This window comes from Tetrahymena thermophila (genome assembly GCF_000189635.1).
Source record: "Tetrahymena thermophila SB210 genomic scaffold scf_8254697, whole genome shotgun sequence".
Classification (NCBI taxonomy): domain Eukaryota; phylum Ciliophora; class Oligohymenophorea; order Hymenostomatida; family Tetrahymenidae; genus Tetrahymena; species Tetrahymena thermophila.
In genome coordinates, this window is record NW_002476463.1 from 1634636 (window position 1) to 1657682 (window position 23047).

Sequence of the window (23047 nt, forward strand, 5' to 3'; positions counted from 1 at the left end):
TATGTTTTCTTAACATATAATAAGATTAATAATTACTATTTAATATATCAAATTACTAACAATATATAACTCACATTAAAATAATTACAATTAAGAAAATATAATTAAAATAAAATGAATAAATATTATATTTTTTAATCACAGTGAGTATACTATTTTATGTTTGAATTAAACTAATCTAGCTAATTTAAAAATTTTAAATAATTTGAAAGATTTATTATTTTAATAGTAACCAATATGCCTATTATTAATAGTAATAATACAATAAATAGATGATGATAATAATAAAATCTTACCCAATTATTTGAATGTCTAAAAATGTGATCTAATCACACATTCTAATTTATGAAGAGAAGTCTTTGCAGTCACATTATGAATTTTAGAACGACTTTCTAACTTTCCTTTAATAAAAAATGTGTTTAATATTTTATTAAAATAAAATATAAATTACTCTAAAAAAAGAGAAAAATATTTTAGATTTTTACATTTTGAAAGGTATTCTCCTATTTATTTTGCATGAATTATGTTCTTTTTCTCCACTATTTATTTTAAAAAATTTAAAATCTGAACAAGTTTAATAAATTGATCTTATTTTTTACAATCCTCAATTATATTTAAAGTCAAATATGTCAGACTTTTACATTATATTAACTCTTCAAAAAGTTATTCAATTCCTTTTATACTAATCTAATTTTTGCTTTTAAACAATTTAAATAAAAATATTAAAATCAAAATAAATATATTTTTACGACAAATTTAGATTCAAAGATTAAAGTTAAGGGAGATTTTTTATACTTTGACCTAAATATGATAAACCAATGTCCTCAATATCATTTTCTCTAATATATTTTTAATTAAAAAAATAATTATTATAATTGGCTTTTATTTTCCATAAATTTAATTATTTTAATATTTTTTTTAACAGTATAAAATTATTGGCATTTAGATTAAATAAATTACGTTAAATCAATTTTGATTGTTTTTATCTTTTGAGACTTTGATATTCCTTCAAACAAAATAAACACACCCTGATTTCCAATATTGTTTTTGCTTTTTAAAATTAATTAAAAACCTTATTTAAAATATTCTCAAGCAAATAAAAAAATTACTTGAGTTTTATATAAATTTTTTCAAGTATTTAAGATTTAGCTACCTATTCACTTATTATTATAGCTCCTTGCTCTTTTATTTCATTTTAATCATGTGAAGGTCTATCACTACCCAAAATAAGATCAAAAGATTACAATTCTTAAATTTATTCCATAGCTGAGATGAGTAGTTGATAATTTTGTCCATGTTTAATATTCTCATATCTTTATAATAAATGTTTAAGATAATTTATTACTTCTAAAATTTAGTTTATATTACACTAAATCAAATGTTTTATTCAATTTTTTATGATTGACAATTTCTTTAAGTCTTCTCATTTTTGTAATTTATTATATTATGTTAATTTAGTCAATTTTTAAATTATATTTGATTTATTTATTTATTATTTAAACAAAGCTAAATATTTGAGACCAAATAAGCACAAAAAAATATATGTCAAGTTAATATTTTTTTTTCTGATAACAAAAAAAATTAAATATTAACATCTTCTCAATAAAATTGATAAAAATAATGAGCTTCTGAATATTTCTGATTATAATAAAAATATACTTCTATATTTAAATAAGATATAGATAATTTATTTAATATCAAATATAATAATAGCAATGGATTTTAACAAGAATTCACTACTAAATGAATTGAATGAAGATGTAGAAAATTTGTCAATAAAAAGTAAGACATCTCCAAAGCTTACTATGAGAAAAATGTAAAGCTTAATAAGGGATTATCGTTTGATTGATTCTTCGACAGGAATAATTACAATGAGTATTGTAAATTTATTAAATATATAAAACGCTGATAACATTTTAGAATGTGGATGTGGTTAAGAATACTCGCTGCCATATATTTGTGGAGTTAAGAAACCATCTTCAAATTTGTATTTGACTGATTTTTAGGAAGTAAAATTGAGAAAAATAAAGCAAAAAGTTTAATTATTAGAAGATCATCCTTTATGTTAAGATATATATGATCATAGATTAGTACCTGATGTTGAGTTCTAATAAAAGTATGAAAGCAAAAAGCTAAATATAGTTGTTGAGCTTGCTGATGCAACTTAATTGAACTATCCTTCAAATATGTTTGACTCTTATTATGGTGGCCTTTTACTAGATGAGGTCTAAGAACCCTAACGTATAGTTGTTGAAGCTTATCGAGTATTAAAAAAGGGAGGACGAGCTGGATTTACTGTTTTTTCTGAAAAAGACGAAAAAGAATATGAAGTTTATAAAATTATTGATAATGCTTACCTTTAGATTTTACAAGAATAAGAAGATAGTATCAATTAAGATGAAATATAGATGAAAAAAACAAGAAAAGCAAGCAGTTATACCTATGAAGAATTGGATTCTTTTTATCTAGAAATCTATCAAATTGGATCTAGAGCTAAAATACAGAAATATCTTCAATTAGCTAATTTCTAAAATATCCTTATATGGGAAAGCTTTGTACCTGTATAATGCTACGATGCTAATCATTTCAACGAATGCTTTGAAGTTTTTGCTTAAGATTAGAACTGGGATCCAAATTTAAAGTAAAAGGTTTTTGAATTGAGTAAATGTAAATACTTTGAAAAAATGTAAGAAACTAATAAGCCTTTTGGATTTACAGTTATTTGTGCAGTAGCTCAAAAATTATGATTAATTAAATGAAATATTATAATTTTCAAGATATAAATATTAGCTCAATAAAATTGGATATACATAAGAATAGGTTTTGAATAAGTGATTGAGCGAATTAGTATTAAACAACAAAATCTACTTGAGCAGTTAAGTTATTTTATATCAGTAACTAAAATTAGGAAATTTAATTATCAAATTATTTTCATATCAATTTAATATTGGTATGATAGACCTAATATTTAGTAAAGTAATTGACAAAACAACTAACTTTACAAGGACAATTATCATAAATTTGTTAATAAAATATTTAATTTATATTATAATCAATAAATTTTTAAGTTAAATTGAATTTGTTAAAATGCTAAGCAATATAAATCATTTGATAAATCTATTTTTAATAAAATGAAAATTGTTTGAGCATATCACCTATAGAACCTAAAAGGTTTCCCTAAAAAATAGGTGCCCATTTTGTGGATTGATTTTATAACAAAATTGTTAAATTTGGGATAAAATCTTTTGCCATTTATAAACAGTTCTCCTTTTATTTATTATAGTGCCCAGTTTGACAGGTTTTACTAAAATAAATTAAAATTTTTTTATTTTATATAAAAATTTGTTGACTGATTGAAATCATATTTAACATAAAATAAATATTTTTATTTGATGCTTAATATGTTTTTATATTAAATAAATATTAAAATAAATTAATAATAAAAAGATATATCAATTAGAACTAAATAAAAAATAAATATTTTTATTTGATTCTAAATATGTTTATCTTTTTTCAATATTTTAAAATAAATTAAAAATAAAAGGATAATTTATTTGAAGTAAATAAATGAGCAAATCTAATTTTACAAATAAATATTTGAAATTTAAAAATATTATTTTAAATATTCAGATTAGTAAAAGTTAAATGAATGAATATAATTCTACAAATAAAAATTTGAAATTTAAAAAGATGATTTTATTTTTAATTTTTCAGAACCATAAAATTTAAAAATAATTATTTAGAAAATCTTAGTTAGTTAGTTAATTACATATATAAATTTAATAAATATTATTTATTTTCATCAAAAAATATACAACTACTTGGTTAAAGTTGTATAATTTAATATCCTAAAAAATAAATGACTGCTTTAACTTGTTTAATAATATCTAAAATAGAAATTTAATTTGAATTTATGCTTTTTAATTATTCTCAAATAGTCCTAAATACAGTAACATTTAGGAATAAGGCACAAACGATTGTAAAGATCAAACCTTAATATGCTCTAATTAAAGTCAGGAAACTATTTCATAAATTTTAATTAATGTCAATTTTATATATTTATGTATATGTTTCATCAAAAGATTTTAAATGTCATATTTATAAATTCAAAATCTAATTAGTAAAATATGTTTAATATAAATAAACAATACCTTGTATATTTTGCCTTAGTGATTCCTAAAACAAAAACATCAAATTTATTCCAGTTGATTTTACCTTTATACTGTAAAATGTTCAGAGCATCGGCCACATACTTGTGCGAATTGTTGCTATCAAAATATATTTAAATAAAAACAATTAACTTACAAATTATATCAGCCTTGAATTTAATTACCCAAAGAAACCAAACTTTTTTAAAAAATAAGTTAATTAATACTCTAAATTTCAAAAGAAGAAAAATAGTCAAATGAAATATTTATTTCTTTAATTAGTTTGATAGATAGCTAGTTAATTATTTGTTATTTAATAAGATAATAATTTACTCTTTTCTTTTAAAATAACTGATCCAACTGTTTAATCATAGCATCATAGCTTTCTTGCTAAATATTTGTTGTATCCAATTTATAATATCTAAATAAGTAGTTAAAAATTTATGTGAGATTCACCTGAAACAAAAATTCTACTTTAATGGTGAACCATAAGGCACAACATCAATCTTTTTATTTAAAACAAAAATTATTTTCATTTAAATTCTTTAGAAAAAACACTTACATAAACTCGGAAGTCCTTGTTGAAATCATGAATTACTCCTTTAGAGCTAAATATTCAGTTAAAATTATATTAATAATAATTAAATACTGTAAAAATTTCATACCAACAAATAGCAGCGTGACCTATCCATGGTATCAAAAAAGATATAAATGGAATTGCTGACCATACAATGCAAAAGGGGTAAAAATCATTATCTACGTCAATAATTTTTTATTTTGGTTTAATTTCTTAATCATTTTAAGAGTCTTAAGTGCTTGATCCATCATCGTCAACATTATCTTCTTCGTCAAATCTCTTAAATTTCATCATTTTAATATAATTTATTAGTTCAAGTAGATAGAGATTAGTATTATTATTTCTTTTTTTTTTAGAATTCAATTAAATAATATAATACTTCTACTCTCAAAGAAGGTAGATATTGATTAATAAAAGTAATTATCACTTGATTAACTTTCACTTATAACACAAAGAGCCATTCTATTTAAAATTACTCTAAGCTAAGAGATTTTTTAAAAAATAAAATAAAATATTGTAAAAATAATGTCTTTTAAAGCATAAAACTTTATTTTAATTTTGATTATTGTCTATAGTTATTCTACTTTAGGTAATGACAGATTATGAATGTGCAGTATAAATAACTTGTATTTCATGCTCTATTTTTGGTATGATATTTTTACTGCACTCAGAAATCATCAACTGAATTTTACTTTCATCCTAGTACTCATTTGAAATCTTAATTTTGATAATAAAAAAATGACTATAAAGTACTATTATATAAATAATTATTTCTAACCTTCCTTAGAATTGTTTAAATACAATAAGAATTATTTTAATGGTTATTAATAAAATTAGAGTTGAAGTTATTTAATATAAAATATCATTTTATTTTAAATAAATTAAAATGATTAAATATAAATATTATAAAATATTAATCAATTTTTTAATTAAAGTGTAATTAATTTTATAATAAAATATGGGAATCATTATTATAATATCACTTGAAAGTTTGTCAGATTTTGTGGTTGTTTGTAAAATTTATATGCATGCTATTAATTACTTGACTAATTTAGAAAAAGATATTAATTTTAATTTATTAAAATTTGTATTAATTCTTAAAAACTACTTTTATAAAATGATTGCTAGAAGTTTCTAACGCAGCTTACTTTATTAGTTAAAACAAAAGCCCATAAATTCATTTGCTAGCTTAGGTGTCTTCAACAAATATAAATTCTCCACAAGTTAATAAGATGGAAAGAAATAGGAGTTGGAAGAAAAAAGCCGCTACATTATGAATGAATTAAAAGATAAGGATAATTAAGGAACTGGATCTATGAGATTCAGCAGAGAGAAGAATTTTCAAAGCTATGTAATTTATGAGCATCACATGGATTAAAAGGAAATTCGACTTAAGATAAGACTGAGATTGTTATCTTCTTCAATCTGGTTTGGCGCTGGTGTGCTAGTATTCCATTATGTGCATCCTTTAGCTGCATTTATTCCTTTAATTATTATGTCTAGGTCAATTATGTCTTACAAAATGGGAAGCAATTACACCAAGAAGTTAATTAATAAAGTGCAGTTAAGTGAAGATAAAGCATCTGTCAAGCTATATGCCTTAAGCGGAGACATTTACGAATGTGCAATTGAAGAAATGGATTTTTAAGGCATCAATGATTTATCTGATGCCAAATCAAATGACCAAACATTAAAGGAAGATTAAAATAGCGAGCTTTCAAAATTGAAGCAAAGTTCTTTTTTGGCTATGTTCGATACCACCGATAAATAAGGCAATTACCTAAAAGATCTTAAAATACTCTTCAACGACTAGCTTGTTAATATGGAAAATGCAGAATTGCTAACTAAAATTTTAAGAGGTGATAAAGATGCAGTTTTATCCTTCCAATACGTCAACGAATATGATAACTCTTCTGATGAAATTTCAGATGAGAAATTAGAAGAATAATTATAAGAAGAAATTAGAAAAAGAAAGAAGTGATTTAAAAAAATGTTTTATCAATGATTTAATTATACAAGTTTAGCTTAGACTATATTTATTTATATTAGTATGTAGTTAACTAACTTCTTTATTCATACAAATTATATATAAATTATTCAATTTTAATTTTTATAAAAATAAATATGCTATTTTTATAACAAAAAGATATTTCAGCTCAATAAAAAGAAATATAAATAAATGTCTCAGCATAAAAAAATAATTTACAAAAATTTAAAGGATAAACATTCAAAAAATAATTTAATTTAACAATTAAGTTTGTTACTTAAATTTATAAAATGAAAGAATTTAGTTGATTTATTTAAATTTAAGCTCATATTTTATAATATAAGCATGAACTTTAAGGCTTCCCTTGAACAATTTATATTTTTATTATTGAAAATCATTTTTTTTATAATGATTGAAATTAATAATTGATGATATCATTGTTTATGTACTTACTTAAGGTAATTATACCTTAAATTCATATTAGCTTTAATCTGATATCTACTTGTTTAAATTTTAGCTAATTATTCAATTATTTTTTATATTATTCAAACAAGTAAAAAAAAAAAAATATTCGAATAGTAAAATTTTTAAATTTGCACTACACTAATATATTTTAGATTAATAATTTATATCTAAACTATTTGAATATGAAAGATATTTCTTGAAAGTTTTCTATTTAAATATTATTAAAAAGTTTAATCTACAAATATAATTTTTAGTAAATAAATTTGTTAAAAACTGTAAAAATTATTATTATTTGAAATATATTAAATAAAGATCATACTTTAATATCATCAATATTGTTATTAATTGCTTAATCATCATTTTCCCATGGTTCAAACTTGTCATAGAATTCAATATCAGTTTAATTGTAATTTCTGTTAGTATTTTATATTTATTTATCATTATTGCAATATTATGTTTTAGATAATTAGTTTAAAATAGATTGTTTTTTATTTTCATAGTTGATTGGTTAAGTGTACTTCTAATGGAAATATTAATTCAAAATCATATATTTATCATCTGGATTTTCTTGCTCGACAATATCTTTATCTTTTTCATCTTCTACTTATTAAGGCTGTTAAAATTGGTTATTATTTAATTCCTCTTATTACTCTTATTATTAAATATAATCATAGCTCTCTAGATAATTTTATATTTAGCTTTATTATGTTTCAAGCTAATCATAACTACTCTCTTCTGTTTACTAAACTGGTTTTTTAATATAATTTTACAAAATTTTTCTATTTATATCTAATCTCTAAGTTTTACTTAATTTATTTGTGTTTTCCTAAAAATTTTAGTTTTTCAAGGTTGAGTTTAAACAATTTAGTGATTTTTTTTTAGGAAAAATAGTTGTTATTTTGTTTAAGAGATTATTTTTATCTGGAAAAAATGATTTTTTAAATATTTTTCCTATGAACTAGTCAATTTATTTTTTTTTGGCTTCTTCGCTTTACTATTTAAACTCATTTAGCTATGAATTTTTTCTATTAAATAGTTCGGAGTTTGAAGGTAAAATATTAGAAGGATTTTATTTATTTTTTATCGATCTTATCACTACAGAATTGGATTTAATAGTTTCTAGCTAACTATCTTCTTTTAAATGCAATTAAGAACTGGATATTTCCTTTGATTGATCAAATGGCTGAAGTGTATTTTTCAATATCATACTTTTATAATTCGACATGCTTTAATTTTTTTTATTTGTGTTTTAAGAGTTAAAATCTTCAAAATCTAAGTAAATTCCTACACTACTATTAAATATATTACGATTTTATTTATTTTACTTTCTTTACAAATTTGCGTTTAGAGTTTCATCTCTAAAAATTTTATTTTTAATAAGTAAATTATTTGCTGTTGAAGGCCTTGATGATAAATTAAAAACTACCATGTTGTTTTGCTTCTAGTAGTCTTCCATATTTTTTTAAGAATTTATATTGCACTTCAGCTGTTTGCCCAAAGGAACTGTGTTGCTGCTTATTTTACGATGTTTTCTACTTTCTTCTGAAGTGCTAACTCTCATTATCTAGCTTTTATTTTGAAATTATTAACCACTCACATCGTTTGATTCGTTAAATTAATAAATATATGATTATTTCTATAGTTCTTGTTATTCTAAATTTATAATGCTATTATTTTTTTGTATTTCATTCTTTCTAAAAGCTACCTAAGTAGGTTTTTTCTTTATTGTAGAAGCTAAAAAATCCTAAGCCAAGCTACTCTGTACATTTTCCTATTCTGTATTAAGCATATTAGAAGGGCGTCTGTAAATGATTGACTTTTGATTGTCAAAATTATTTAAATTAAAATTAAATGAAAGTTATTTTTACTATTTTTCTGTTATTTCATTTTAGTAAGGATAAGAATTTAATTTTTAAATGTTATTTTTTGACAATTCCTTTTATGTAGAATTATAATAAAACCCTTGGGATGTCTTGCTATTGTTAACTTAGCTTTTTACGTTTCTGGTTGTGCATGAAGTAGATAATTGCTTACTTTGCTGAGAATCAACAAATTAAAGTTAGGATTGCTAGTTAGAATCAGCAAAAGTACTCTATTATTGTAAATCATCATTTAAATTTTAATAGGTGCTTTTTGTAAGGTTCATTTATGAAAAATTATCATTTTTTGAATATTTACTGTCTTTTTCATTGAATCTACTAGATTGCTAATCAAAAGTTATCTAACTGTTTTAAATGCTATTTTCATGATGCATCCCATAACTTGTTTGAAATTCTTTTAATTTAGTATTTTACTCTCTGTTTTATTTGAGCAAACTTTATTAGTCGTACTACTATTACTAATTAGAACTTTTCTAACTATGAGAAAAGCTTCCCTATGTTTTATTTTTATCTCTTGTAGACAAAAATTTTTTGTTATGGAGGTTTTTTGAGTATTTTTCGCTAAAAACAAATTAGTTTCTTGAGGACTAAACTCCAGAGTCATTGAAGTATAAGTTATTTGTTTTAAACTAAAATATACTTGGTTGATAGTATTTTCCATCAAATTCAGTGTAAATATTTTGGTTAGAAATTTAACCAACCATCATATTTGAGGTATTTGTGTTTTAAAATGATTTAGAAGTTTCTGGTTTATAATTAATTTGCTAGGTTTAACAACGATTTATATTTATAGGGCTTTTTGCTGCCTTTTATTTTTGTGATGTATCATGAGATTTTTAGCTTTTGGCGATGTTTAGATTTGTAAACTGCTCATTTTCATTTGTATTTGAAAGTACTTTCACTCTCTGTTATCTTAAATCAACTATCCTATAGCATTTTTGCTAAATTACTTTGCTTGGTCTCATTTTATAAATTATTTTCTACTTTTTATCATGAAATATTAAATCTTCTAATAATTTTAATTGTTATTATAATGGACTTTGACTTAAGTTTTTTGCCCCTCTCTACCTCTCTTTGCAAGGCATTTACTAAACCTTCTAATTGCTAGCTTAATGACTATCGATTTATTAGATTTACTACTCAACTACGTTATCATTTATATTGTTTTGAGATAAACTTAAATTCATTTAGTCTTATTGGTCATAAAATTAATATATAAACTGCTTATTAATTATTAAAAATCAATCGACTATTATTATGAAGAAATTTTACTTAAAGTACCTTACAATCTTCTTAAATTATTAATTACTCTTGATTATATTATAGTTATTAGTACTCTAAATATAGTTTGTTACTCTCATTTAATTGACTACTTGTCTTTCATAGATTTTATTTCTAGACAATTAGTTTTGTCTTGCAAATTAAAAGGTTAAAGATCGATAAAATATTTTTATTTTTTTGAAATTTAAATATTTTCTTTATTTGATATAATCTTATAACAAATTAACTATAAAAGAAATATATTATAGAAATAAATAAATAAAAATACAAAATTTTTCATAATTAATTAGTCTAGAAATTATAGTCACTAGTACTAAAAAAAAATAAGAACTAAGAGAAAATTCAATTTTTTATTAATTACAAAAATTTATTTGTAAATTATATCACTATTAAAAACTTTAGTTATTGAATAATCGTCGTCATTCAAATATCTCAAACTTTTTATCTATTAATCAAAATACAAATGTTATTTTGATCTGCCAAATTCATTCTAATTAAAACATACTCTTACTTTAGAAAAATTTACTATGATTTTTTATAAAATTCTAAGAGATACTTTTAAATTGATAATATAGTTTAGTTCCTTTAAGTTAATGTAAATAAGGTACTGTAATTCCTTATATATTTAAGTCTATTTTTTAGCTTTTTTCTAGTTAGAAGAAGGTCAATGCAGCAAAGTTATAGGTTTTATGAGGGAAGTGGTTGGTCTTACTTAATATATAAGAAATTACAGCATTTTATTTTATAATAAAATAAATTTTTTCAAATTATTTAACTCAACTTTCATATGAATATTTCTTAAATAATCTAAACACTACCAACATAAAATTATAATTTATTTTATTACATTAACATTAAAAATGTTTTAAAAAATAACTATTTTAATCATGCTAAAGTGAATATTTTAATTTCTGAAGTTCCTTCTTAGCTTTAACAAAAATATTTCTTAACCTTGTATTTTTTTTTGATAAAAATTAAATCTAAGTTGTATTGAAATTTAATCATAATTCATTTTTGTTTAAATAGTAAGCAAAATTAAAAGATAATTATATTTAAAACAAAATAAAAGTTATACTAAAAAGAGATATTTATTTAAATAGAATATATATAACTTTCAAGATGAAAATACTATCAAAGTTAAGCAATTATTAAATAAATGATGATATTAAAATAAATTTTTAATAGATTTCAATTAATGATTAATTCATACATATTTTTATTTTTTTGGAAGTAGAAATTTTATATTTCATAAACAAAAAAGGTAAAATTTAATTATGTAACAAAAGACTTTTGTTACAATTTAATTTTGTTTTCAAGTTTTGAAAGTTGAAATTAATTTGAAATATAATGGGTAAAACCGATTAAGATTCACAACCTTAAAAATAAAAACTAATTTGTAAGATAAATTTATCTTCTTAATCTGAATTAGACATATTAATAATTAGATTTCTCTCAACCTAAAAATCTAAGGAAAAGATTTCTATTTTTTAAAGAATAACAAAATAATTTTAATCAGTATTTAACATAAAAAGACCCAAAAAATTATAATATTTTATTTAAAAAACTTTCAAATTAATTAAACTTAAAAACTGTAATTTGTTTTTTAAGCAAGATTGATTTCTATTTATTTGGAATATACTTTTAAAAGTAGTTTCTTTATATTTTAAGTAACATTTTTAGGATGAAAAATTTTAGCAAAGAGTAGATTAATTTTTAAAATAATATTTAATTTTTATTATTATTTAAGGTTTTTATTTGTAAAATCTTAAAGAATACTTAAAAAAGTGCAAGAAAAAACCCTAGATAATATCAGTAGGAAACAGTATGAATGTAAGCTAAATCAATTAAATAAGAAATAAAAAAGTTTTCTTATTGCATTCAGTTACAGATGATTAAAAAGCTCTTTGTTTTAACATTACTAGATTAATAAGTGCAAAAATAAATTATAAACTATTTAACAAAATTATAAAACCAATTAATTATTATGCGGTTTGAATTTAAATCTTTTATAAATAGCAAATTTTTTATTTTTAGAAATTAATTTCATTAAAATAAACTCAAAAACTTATTTTTTTAGAATTGATTACTGAATTTTGATTTTTAAAGCAAATAATTTACCTTAATTTTATTTTATTTTACAATTACTGATTTATTTTTTAGATTCATTTTTTATTTTTTCTTAGTTTTTTAATAATAGATATTTCTTTTTCATACAAGTAGTATTTGTAAAAATAAATTAATAGCTTTTGTAAATATTGAAGGACCATATTCATATGTAAAGTAAATAGTTTAATTTAAATAATAAAATTATGATAAATTAAATAGAAATCCTTACATTTTTTTAGATAACCTATTTAAGTATTAAATTTATGTAGGGCTTAACAATTTTATTTTATTTTTCAATCCATTAAATAATATAAAAAGGAAAGAACTCTAGTAATGAATTTAATTTTAAGTGATTATAATTTTTTTCTTACTTTAGAAAGTATGAATTTATTACATAGTACTAACCTTGATTACATAAAAATGAAATAGTGTATTTTTGTTTATTTTAATATTTGACTGTATAGATAAAACATAATTTTAGTCTTCCCTTAATTGTAATTTAATTTTGTTTTCTACATTCTTTCTATTTGAGAATACCCAATTAGAATTAAATAATCCGATGATGAATAACATATTAAACAATTACTTTTATTTAGTAATAAAAAATAAATAGATTTTTGCAACGAGGAATATTTTATATTTTTGTATTGATTTCTCTTTAACTGCTTTAAAAAAATGCTATAAAAATCCGAAAGTATTTCAGTTTATTAAAATTCTTAACAAATTTGAAGATATATATTATTTTTAAATGGATATTTATCTCAAAAAAAGTAAATTTTTAGATAACCATTATTTGTTCAAGTAAAGAAAAATAATAAATTGCGTTTTTGATTAAATGATTTCATTACTCAGTAAGAATTAAATTAAAAATAAAAGTAATTCAAATAGACTTATTATATAAAAAGAATTTGTTTTTTTTTTCTTTCTGCTAGAAAATTTATATCGGAGCAAAAAATTAAAAATGAATCTACCTAAACTTTAAAGATTGAGCTAAGTGAGTTCTTATTCATAATACTGTTGATAAAAAAATTTAAAGCAGAAGAAAAAATATTTTGATGATATGAAAAAAATGTGCTAGAACTTTTTCAAGTATGAAATTGCTATTAGATTATATTTAAAAAGGTTTAAATAATGCATAAATTTTATGATTTTATTTATGTAGGACAATAGAAAAAGGGAATTAATGAATGAATGATTAATTAGATATTATTTATTAAGATTGTTATTGTAGTAATATAATTTAGCAATAATTAGAAAGCATAAATAGGATCAATAATTAATTAGTCCGATTTAATTACATGAGAAATATATGGATAGAAGAAGGCGCAAAAAACTGGAATCTTAGATTTAGAATTGATGCATTTATATTAACAGGACAAGATATAAATAAAGCGCAAAAGATAGACAGATCGAAAAAAAGTAAAACAATCTAATTAATAGAGCAATAAAGAAGAAAAGAAAAAGTTTTTAATTAAATTTATAATTATTAAAAAATATAAACAATACTTTGAAGAAATTAATCGATTCCAATAAATAAATCTAACAAAACAAATAAAGTAAACTAAAAATACAAAATAGGGAAATTAAAAACATAAAATTAAGTGAATTTAGGATATAAAACACATTGACACTATTCTTAAGTTTTCTTTAAAATTAATCTACCTTAAGTGCAATTTAATAGGAGACACTAACTAATCTTGGCATAACTACCTTTGGTGTTCATACATAGAAATACTTAAATATTTTTAAATATACAAATAAAAATAGACTCAAACCAATCTTTCGAATTTTGATTGAAATCTTTAATTTTGTTTGATTGCTTGAGCTTTTGCAAATCTAATATCAGTTAAAGTTATTTTTGAAAAAATAATCAATCAGTTATTGTCTCATTAATTACCTCTATCTTTCTCTGTTTTCTATCTCCATCTTTTGGTGTATAACAAAGGTCTATACAAAACTCTATAATTATAACAAAAACTGAGAAAAAAAAGTAAAAAAATAATAGAAGCCTTTTTCAGTTGTTTAGTTAATCAATCATTCACTCTAATTTTTAGCAAAATTAATTTACTTTGAAAGTGGAAAAAAATTATAAAATTTTTATATAATATTTAAACTGGTTGAAATTACATCAAAAATTATAAAAGTAAGTAAGTAAAGATTTTATTGAGGTTTATTTGAATGAATAAATACACTCTTTAGCTTAAAAACAAAAAAATTCGATAACAGTATGAGGCAGAGGATTTGTAAATATTGAAAATACACATTCGAAACATTGCTATTGTATTGACTATAACAGTAGTAGCTTAGATGATTATATTTATCATACATGGGACTAGCAATTATAAAATTTATCTTTATTTTTCTTTATATCTAGTTGGTATTCTTACTACTTATTTAGTTTCTAAGTTTTTTTTGCGTTTTCTTCGAATATTTCATTCACTTAACGTACTCCTCTTTGCCAGTCTGATTTTATGGAGCTTTGTTGACTCTGAACTGAAATAATCAATAGAAAACGAAAAAAGCTTAACTCCTTTTGTGAGAGGAATCTTTCTTTGCACTCAGTTTTTTATTTTGAATATCTCAAGCTATTTTCCTTTTTAAGCTTTGATGTACGTATATTTAATCGTTTTATTACTTAGCGCTGCTTCCTAAAATCCACTTGTAGACGCCTTAAAGCTTATTCCGATGCTAATTGCTCTGATCTAAAAGGTAAGAATTTTTATCCATATTTAATAAGATAATTTTCGAATTATATTTTTGGCATTAGTTTCATTGAGCTGAGAGTTAATATTTTGATTCCAAATTTAATTATTTTAGTCCATAACAAACAAACAAAGGAAGTGTAAAGCAGTGAAAAAAAATTCTTATCAATAAATAATAAGTTGCAATTTTCAATTTAGGTTACAATTTTAAATATTTAAAAACCCAAATAAAGAAAATATTAAAAACGTTTACTCAAATCAATTAGTAAATAGTGGTTGTTTAATTGTTTGATTTTCTGGTTAACTTCTTAAGTTTCTTTTAACCTTCCAGTAGTTTAATTTTAAAAAAGAAATTAAATTTAAATTAATTAAATAGGTTTAATGTTACAGTTATTGTAAAAAAGAGGATTACATATTTATTCTTTATTTATTTTTGATAATCAATATTTAAACTGATCAGCTAAGTTACTCAAACAATAACACCCTCAATCACTTATTTTTTTCTCTGATTTTGTTAAAAAAGAAAAAAATGAAATAATATTTAATTAAATATTTAGGGTTATTACGAAGACAAGGGTAAAAAGAGAAGATTTTTACTCCAAAAAAAAGACGATATCTGGGATCACCTTACAAATGAGCTTCTTCCAACCAGCTTGATTGTCGTAAAATGGGACAAACAGTCAAACAGAATAGAATTTTATTCTCAAAATAAGTAAGCTTAGAAAGTCTTCAAAATATAAAACACTGAAGATTTCAATGAGTTTTCTCGAAAATTTGTCTTAGAAGAGATTAATGATAAAATTGAGAGAAAAAGGTCCTTAAGAAAAAGCGAGATAAAATGGGAAGATACTTTGCTTTTTTAAATTTAAAATAAAATAGAACGTGAAAAATGTATTTTCGATAATTGTGAAGAACCTCAGTTGCTAAGCGATAAGGATCTATCAGAGAATAATTTTTTTCGCAAATTTGCTTAAACAATTAATTTAGATAATACATACAAAAAATCAGTTAGCACTGCGACTCTAACGAACAGAAAAGCGTTATCACCTAAAAGCAAAATAAATATGATGGGAGACACCTATAATCTCAAGTAAGTAAAATTTAATTCAAAAAAAATAAATTGAATAAGATAAAAATATCTTAACCAACAATGAATTCGTTATGAAATTATTTATAAAATCAATCATACTTTTAAAGCTAATTTAATTTTAATCTATTTCTTTCTTTTTTATATAAAAAAAAGTAAACTTCCAGAATATAAATTTTTTTATTTTACACTACAATTTACTTTCTCAAAAGTAATCTATCAAGATCAAATAGAGCTTGACTTTTATTAGATTAAAATAATTACAGAAAATTATTAATATTAAGTACATAGAATTTTACCTTTTAAAAATTACTCTTTCCCTTTTCTTCCCTTACATTTATATTTAACAAAAAGCTAGCTAAGCTAATTAATTTTTGCTAAAAATAAGAAAAAATATCTAAACCAAAAATAAATTCCACATTTCTAAATTACAACTTTTCAAGTGAACAAAATAAAATCATTTTTTTAATTTCCAATCAACAAGATTCTAGGTAAATAAATAAAAAGCTAATAAATAATAGTCTTTCAAGGCAAAAATCTTTTTGCTAAATACAAATTTAGTACGAAGAACGAATATGATTAAGTGATGACATTTTATAAACTATTATTCAAATAGAAAAATAAAGACTATATTCAATTTATACCTATTGAGTAAAATTAATTAAGTTTTTATATAAGCTTTGCCAAATTCTATCATTCATTATAAATTATTTATATTCCTTAATTAATTTTCTTGGAATAACCACATAAATTGCAAAATATTTTTAACTTAGATTAAATGAAAAAACTTTAATTTAGTAAATTAATAGTTGTTTGTAATCAGAGATAGATTTAATTAGCACCTTTATTTATTATTTTCACTCTTTTCTACCAAATAAAATGTTCTATATTTAATTTAAATTTTAAACATGTAACCTTTTATCACTTTAATCTTATAATTTGACAAAAATATTTATTATTTTTTAAATATTTTTGAGGGATATTTTAAAAGTTTTATCTGAATTTACTTTTAATTTAAAGCAGGTAAGAAAAGTAATTCTTAGGAAAAATAGACTACTTTTTAGGTGAACATAGACACTAAAATTTTGAGATAAGCGATGAACATGATAGATATTCAGTGAGACTAGGTGCATATTTTTTAAACGAATGGTATGGAGTCATTTCGATTGAAAATGAATCATTCCGTGATAGATATATTCAGTAAAAGAATTAGTATTTAAAGCTTAGTAAGTAAGTCAATCAGAATTATGAGTATTTGCTACACTGCTCTCGCTTAAATATAAAAAATATTAGAGATTTGCATTAAAAATTTGTTTGTTCAAACGGAGCTTAATAAAAAGGTTAAGCAAGATATAAAAACATAGGACAAATACAGTAAGAGATTAATTTAAACAACTATTTTTGTGATAGGAGCTCTGCCTCAGAAACTTAAAATTCTTTTAATGAGCCTATTAAAGAATGCTCTTCCTATCTAGAGAATAGAAGTCCTATTACTAATAATAAACAGAGACAAAATTTCCACCAAAATCATTCTTTGCCTCATAAAAGTAGCGATTAAAAAGAGGAAAATTTATAAAATGAATAATCCTTAAAAATTAAACATCTTTATAAGCAGAGACACTCTAATTCTCCACCACCAACTTTTGGTAGCGATTACTTTCATGCAAATAGCAATAATTTTAAAAATAGTTACTCAGATTAAAATTAAAATTTCAGCAATCAGCATGAGTAAATTTTTGAAGGCAGTAGCCCTAAGAATTTCAATATTAACCTTTTCACTAAATAGAATCGCAAAAAATCATCAATATTAATTTCGAGCGAGAATTAGAAAAATATAAAAAGTAACTTTGTAGTATTTAGCGATTTGAATGCACCTGTTCCGAATAATAAGAGTAACGATGATAACTTTAATAGTAACAGTAATTTTGTGTATAACTTGAATTAGTTATAAGCTACCTCTCACTAGACTAATTAGATCAATAAAAATATAGAACTATTAAATGATGCTAGTATTACACCTAAAAGTTAAAAATAACTTAACTCTCCTTATTTTAAATTATCTAATGAGTATTAATTTGAAAGCACAAAGCCCATATACACAGCTATTTTGATGAAGATAGTTCTTTTAAATCAAATGCTTAAAGCTACTAAAGTTAATAAATAAAATAATTAACATGCTGAAGGTGAGAAAGTTAAGAGTCATAAAAAATCATCACTTAAGCAAGTAGTTTAAAATATTACATCTCTTTTCAGATACTCTCTAAGTGATAAAGGCTCAAATATTTCAATAACATATGATGAAAATTTACCAAATAACATAAACCAAGATTAATCTAAACTCACTTAAATACTATTCAATAGTTTGCATTTGATGGTGATAAATACTTAACCTACACACGAATTATAACTCCACATTTCTTCACATGCTTGTTTGTCTGAAGGGGAGTTGATTACTCCTTTATCAAATTAAGATTTTATAAATAATAATAATAAGATTGTTTTAGATTTGAACAAAAACTAAGAAAAAGAAAAGCACGAACGGAATACTACATAAGAAAATGATAGGAACTAAGTCATAAAATTTACAATAAAATCTAGATTAATAGATGCAATTACTTCTAAAGTGCCAAAATTTAAGGATTTGAACATAAGCATATTCGAAAATGGATTTGAATAAGTTTTTGCTAAAAGTGCTATTCCAGCTTGCTAGAAAATTATTTAAGAAATAGGACCTTATTCTGCCATTAAGCTTTAGTTTGATCCTACAGATTGTACATTTTAAATAACATATTGTGTTTATTAAGATTTAGGAGTACTCATCAAAAGTTAAAATGTGAGTAAAACTAACATAAAAAATAAAAATAATGCGATTAACCTAACTCCACTAAATTATAATTAATTTACATCTAACAACGCAGGTAGAAGAAACACATAAAATACAGTACCAAGAGATAGAATGGAATCAAATCTTCATAAAAGCTACAACATCAACTAAAGTGAAGAAAATTTCTTAAAAACTAAAGATTTAAATTTTAATTAAATAGTAAGTAAATAAGTAAATCGTAGAACTATTTAGATATTAGAGAATTTTATTCCTATTAACAATCCTTAATAAGAAACTTTGAATCAAATAAAAACTAATAATAATTTTTTGAATTCACCTACAAATTAAATTGAGAGTAGCTCAATGAACTAAAATGTAGTTTTCTAGCTAAAAAATTTTTAAGATAAGTAATTTTAAAAAATTCTGAAAAAATACACTCCTTCTTTTTCACTGGGATTGATTGATGGGAATGCCTTACCTCTATCAAACCAAAAAGAAAAATAATAAGAACTAAATAGCTCCCAAGAAATCTCTCAGAATTAGTAAAGAAGTCTTATCAATCATAACTCTGTTTCAAACATAATACAGTAGCATACAAATTTAACTATAGACTGAAAAAGCTAATTTTAGATATTTCAATTTATTAATCAAGATAAATTCATTCCTAACTTTATTTATTTATTTATTATTCTAATTTTTGAAAAAATACAAATAAATTGAGTAAGTAAGTAAGTTAATTATTTAGAAATTTAATTCTGCAAGATAAACTTTCAAGAGAAAAGCACATTTATAATTTTAGCTTCCTTCCTTCCTTGCTTATTTGCTATTTACTTACTGATCACAATTACACAGCAAAATTTGTAAATTTCCTGAAATTATTTTTGTAACCAAAAAATGTAAAAAAAGATCCCTAAAATCACAATTGATCAAATATTCTTTTACCAATTTATTTAAAAATAATTTATTTATTTATTAATTAATTAATTCAAACACAAATCACTCCACTCCCTTTTTTCAAATAAATAAATAAAATAAATTCTAATGTTAAATAATAAATAAATGTAATTTAATAATATTTTGTTTGTAAATAATTTTAATTACTTTAAAAAATATATCAATAAAATTTTATGCTTTTTATGATAAATCTAAAATTAATTTAATTTATGCTTAAAAATTTAATTTTTTATATAAAATAAAACAAAGAGAAAGTCAGAAAAAGTTATAAATATTTTGATTTTTAAATTATAGTTGTTAGATTATTAAAGCATTAAGGATAAATAAACAGACATATCTTATATTTTTCTTAGTATTCTTTTTATTTCTTTTCTAAATTCATCTAAATCTATAAACATGCCAAGCTGTAGCTCTAGGATGATATATTGAAATATCGTATTCGAAGTAATAATAAGCACGATAAACGAAAGAAATTAAATAACCAACTACAAATATTTTTAAGTACAGATTTAGATAAGACAAGCTTCTTCTAATCAACCTTTCGAACTCATCTTATTTTTTTTCAAGAATATTCTACATCATTAATTTTTAGTTGCTTGGAAATAACTCACTATGACCACATTACTTTACTAAATCATGCAAATATTTATGATTTATATCTTTCTTTTGAATAATTGAAGCGATAAAAACCTAATACTTAGTTTCATCATTCTACAAGAAACTTTACAGTTATTTAGCACATAATTCATTATAATAATCAATTTCAAACTTTTTTGATTGCTAAATATTTTGATTGCTTATCATTAAGGAATAATAATCTAAAAGTTTTTCATATGTGTCAATATTTGGACTTATATCTTATAAATTGATTTTTGAAGAAATAACTGATGTTTTTTCTACATTGCTTGAACAAAACTTGTAGAGAATATTTCTCCTTTACAAAAAATGACAATTATATTTGAAAATATTATAGATTCTTTTATTCTACATAACTTTTAATTAATTATTTATTGCTTTATATTTATAAATTATTATATAATTACACATATAACATAATTACTTTGTCAATTCATTATAAAAAAAATTATTTTTAAAAGTAAGTACAAACATTTTTAAAGTTGTCTTTCAAAGAAATTAAACTAAAAAGGTAAAAATATTTTTGAGATTTAAGGTTGTATTTGAATGATTTCATTATTTCTTCAGATTTATAAAAATTATGATTTTGAAAATAGTTCTTTAATTTTATTGCATAAATTGATATTATTTTAAATGAAATATTTAATTTAATAGTAAGAATCAACAATCAATATATTTATTCATATTTAATATAAATATTCATAACATTTTATTCTTAGTTATTTATTTATACATATATTAATTCATATCAAAATATCATGAATTATTATTCCTTATAACATGTGCTATTTTTTTTCTCATAAGGAATTAAGATTTCTTATTTGTGTCTTCTTTAAGCTTATCGTAACTATGGATGTAAGTTAATTCTAACACATTCACTTGCCTTGTGCTATCAAAATAGTATTTTTATACCTAAAATACCGAAAATAGAGGGAAAAGGTATTCTTTTTCTTCAGGATATTCTGAAATAATAGAGATAGATCTAGGTCTATATTAGAATTCATCATCATTTTTATAAGAATGAGTTATTTCTAGTAAGAGTCTCTAGTCAGCAGGTTTTCTTTGTAAATAGCTGACAGCTTAAGTTTGATTTGAGGAAGTAGAAGTGAAAGCTGCCATAACAATATATCTTCCAATATTTGTGGTATTTGTCAAGAAATGTCTCATTTAGTTTGAAATAGTAGTGCCTCTATATAACAAGAAACTTTTATTTTTATAATCAAAGTAATTTTTTAATTCATTTCCATAATCTCCAAGGCCATTTCTGAACTCTTTCATTTCATCAAAATGAGTGAATCCTACACCAAAGTATCCTATCATAGGTTTGAATGGCTTCAATACATTTTCATTGAGAGAGTTAAGAGCAGAGTTAAGAACACCATAAAACTAATTTCCTTAATCAGTGTACATCTTAAGGAGTGCCTTACTTTTGCTTTATACATCAGGTAGTTTAGTTATATTTGAAAACGAATCTTTGTAAGAACTCTCTAATTGATCAAATGTTTAGTTTGTGTATAAATTGAACCCTTTCAATGTTTAAAGCACTTATATACCTTCATGAATTGATTTTTAGATAGATTCTAAGCTATACTTAGAAAAGTCTTACTTAACATAGTGTCTTTGAAGTTTCAAATAATCTTTATAATCATCCAAATAAAGTGGAATAAATTAAAAGGGAATTATATTGATAAATTAGAAAACAAGAGATTCGTTTTAGAAATAAGCTTAAAGATCTTATTCAGTAGTAATTAGCTAGGAATTTGATTGGATAATTTACTTCTCATCATTAGATAATTAATTTTATTCATTCTACCAATCTTCTGAATAGCATATTATTTTTTAGAAGTTGATAGTCTATTAGTTTTTGACTAAGTTTTGTACATCTATTAATTTTTATTTTGCTTATTCTACATTCAAAATTACGTACAAATTGACAAACATGTTATCTAAACCTTTAATATCGCTGTAAAAAGTTTCATAGTCATCATACAACAAGAATGATACCTTAGTTTTTATTTACTTAGATATTTTTTTACCTAATTTTTTATTTTTCTTCAAGTCTTATTCATTATCCAACCAATACACTACCTATCTAGATTTTATTTTATTTTCATGATGATGTGTTCTATGATAATCTACATCTAAGTCTTCATCAGCTCTTATCATTTCTTTATCTTAAAGAAAAGAGAACAATGTTGCTTCATGATCACTCTCAAATTATTCTGCCAAGCAACATCCTAAAATAGAGAGCAGATAAAGTATGAAAGCTACTTTAATTATTTATTTAGATATCATTTCAGAATATTTGATTTTTTGTTTGTTTATCTTTCAATTTCTAAATTTATATATATTTCACGCAGAATCTTTAGTTGAAAAATTAATGTAATTTCAAAGATAGAA

The 23047-nt window shown here is 21.9% G+C and overlaps 7 protein-coding genes across 7 annotated transcripts; 3 read left to right on the plus strand and 4 right to left on the minus strand. All coding sequences in view use genetic code 6, as the record gives it.

Moving 5' to 3' along the window:
- Nucleotides 1-138: 138 nt before the first annotated feature.
- On the minus strand, nt 139-1427 carry TTHERM_00355630 (hypothetical protein; the record flags this gene model as incomplete). Its single annotated transcript, XM_001010461.2, has 8 exons — nt 139-241; nt 297-401; nt 452-539; nt 600-697; nt 750-839; nt 961-1050; nt 1110-1313; nt 1369-1427. The coding sequence occupies 8 exons, from the start codon at nt 1425-1427 to the stop codon at nt 139-141; spliced, it is 837 nt and encodes a 278-aa protein (XP_001010461.2).
- A 288-nt stretch (nt 1428-1715) lies between these two features.
- Nucleotides 1716-2747, plus strand: TTHERM_00355640 (methyltransferase domain protein; the record flags this gene model as incomplete). Its single annotated transcript, XM_001010462.1, has 1 exon — nt 1716-2747. The coding sequence occupies one exon, from the start codon at nt 1716-1718 to the stop codon at nt 2745-2747; it is 1032 nt and encodes a 343-aa protein (XP_001010462.1).
- Nucleotides 2748-3930: 1183 nt separating this feature from the next.
- TTHERM_00355650 (transmembrane protein) lies at nt 3931-5019 on the minus strand (the record flags this gene model as incomplete). Its single annotated transcript, XM_001010463.2, has 7 exons — nt 3931-4021; nt 4152-4268; nt 4334-4347; nt 4482-4569; nt 4623-4654; nt 4711-4756; nt 4814-5019. The coding sequence occupies 7 exons, from the start codon at nt 5017-5019 to the stop codon at nt 3931-3933; spliced, it is 594 nt and encodes a 197-aa protein (XP_001010463.2).
- Nucleotides 5020-5685: 666 nt separating this feature from the next.
- TTHERM_00355660 (transmembrane protein, putative) lies at nt 5686-6801 on the plus strand. Its single transcript, XM_001010464.3, has one exon. The coding sequence runs from the start codon at nt 5750-5752 to the stop codon at nt 6704-6706; it is 957 nt and encodes a 318-aa protein (XP_001010464.2). The 5' UTR covers nt 5686-5749; the 3' UTR covers nt 6707-6801.
- A 689-nt stretch (nt 6802-7490) lies between these two features.
- Nucleotides 7491-8966, minus strand: TTHERM_00355670 (hypothetical protein; the record flags this gene model as incomplete). Its single annotated transcript, XM_001010465.3, has 1 exon — nt 7491-8966. One exon carries the CDS (start codon nt 8964-8966, stop codon nt 7491-7493), a length of 1476 nt encoding a protein of 491 aa, XP_001010465.2.
- Nucleotides 8967-14622: 5656 nt separating this feature from the next.
- On the plus strand, nt 14623-19672 carry TTHERM_00355690 (transmembrane protein, putative; the record flags this gene model as incomplete). The annotated part of the gene is made up of 3 exons (XM_001010467.2): nt 14623-15153; nt 15704-16236; nt 17257-19672. The coding sequence occupies 3 exons, from the start codon at nt 14623-14625 to the stop codon at nt 19670-19672; spliced, it is 3480 nt and encodes a 1159-aa protein (XP_001010467.2).
- Nucleotides 19673-21403: 1731 nt separating this feature from the next.
- On the minus strand, nt 21404-22942 carry TTHERM_00355700 (hypothetical protein; the record flags this gene model as incomplete). The annotated part of the gene is made up of 1 exon (XM_001010468.2): nt 21404-22942. One exon carries the CDS (start codon nt 22940-22942, stop codon nt 21404-21406), a length of 1539 nt encoding a protein of 512 aa, XP_001010468.2.
- Nucleotides 22943-23047: the final 105 nt, after the last annotated feature.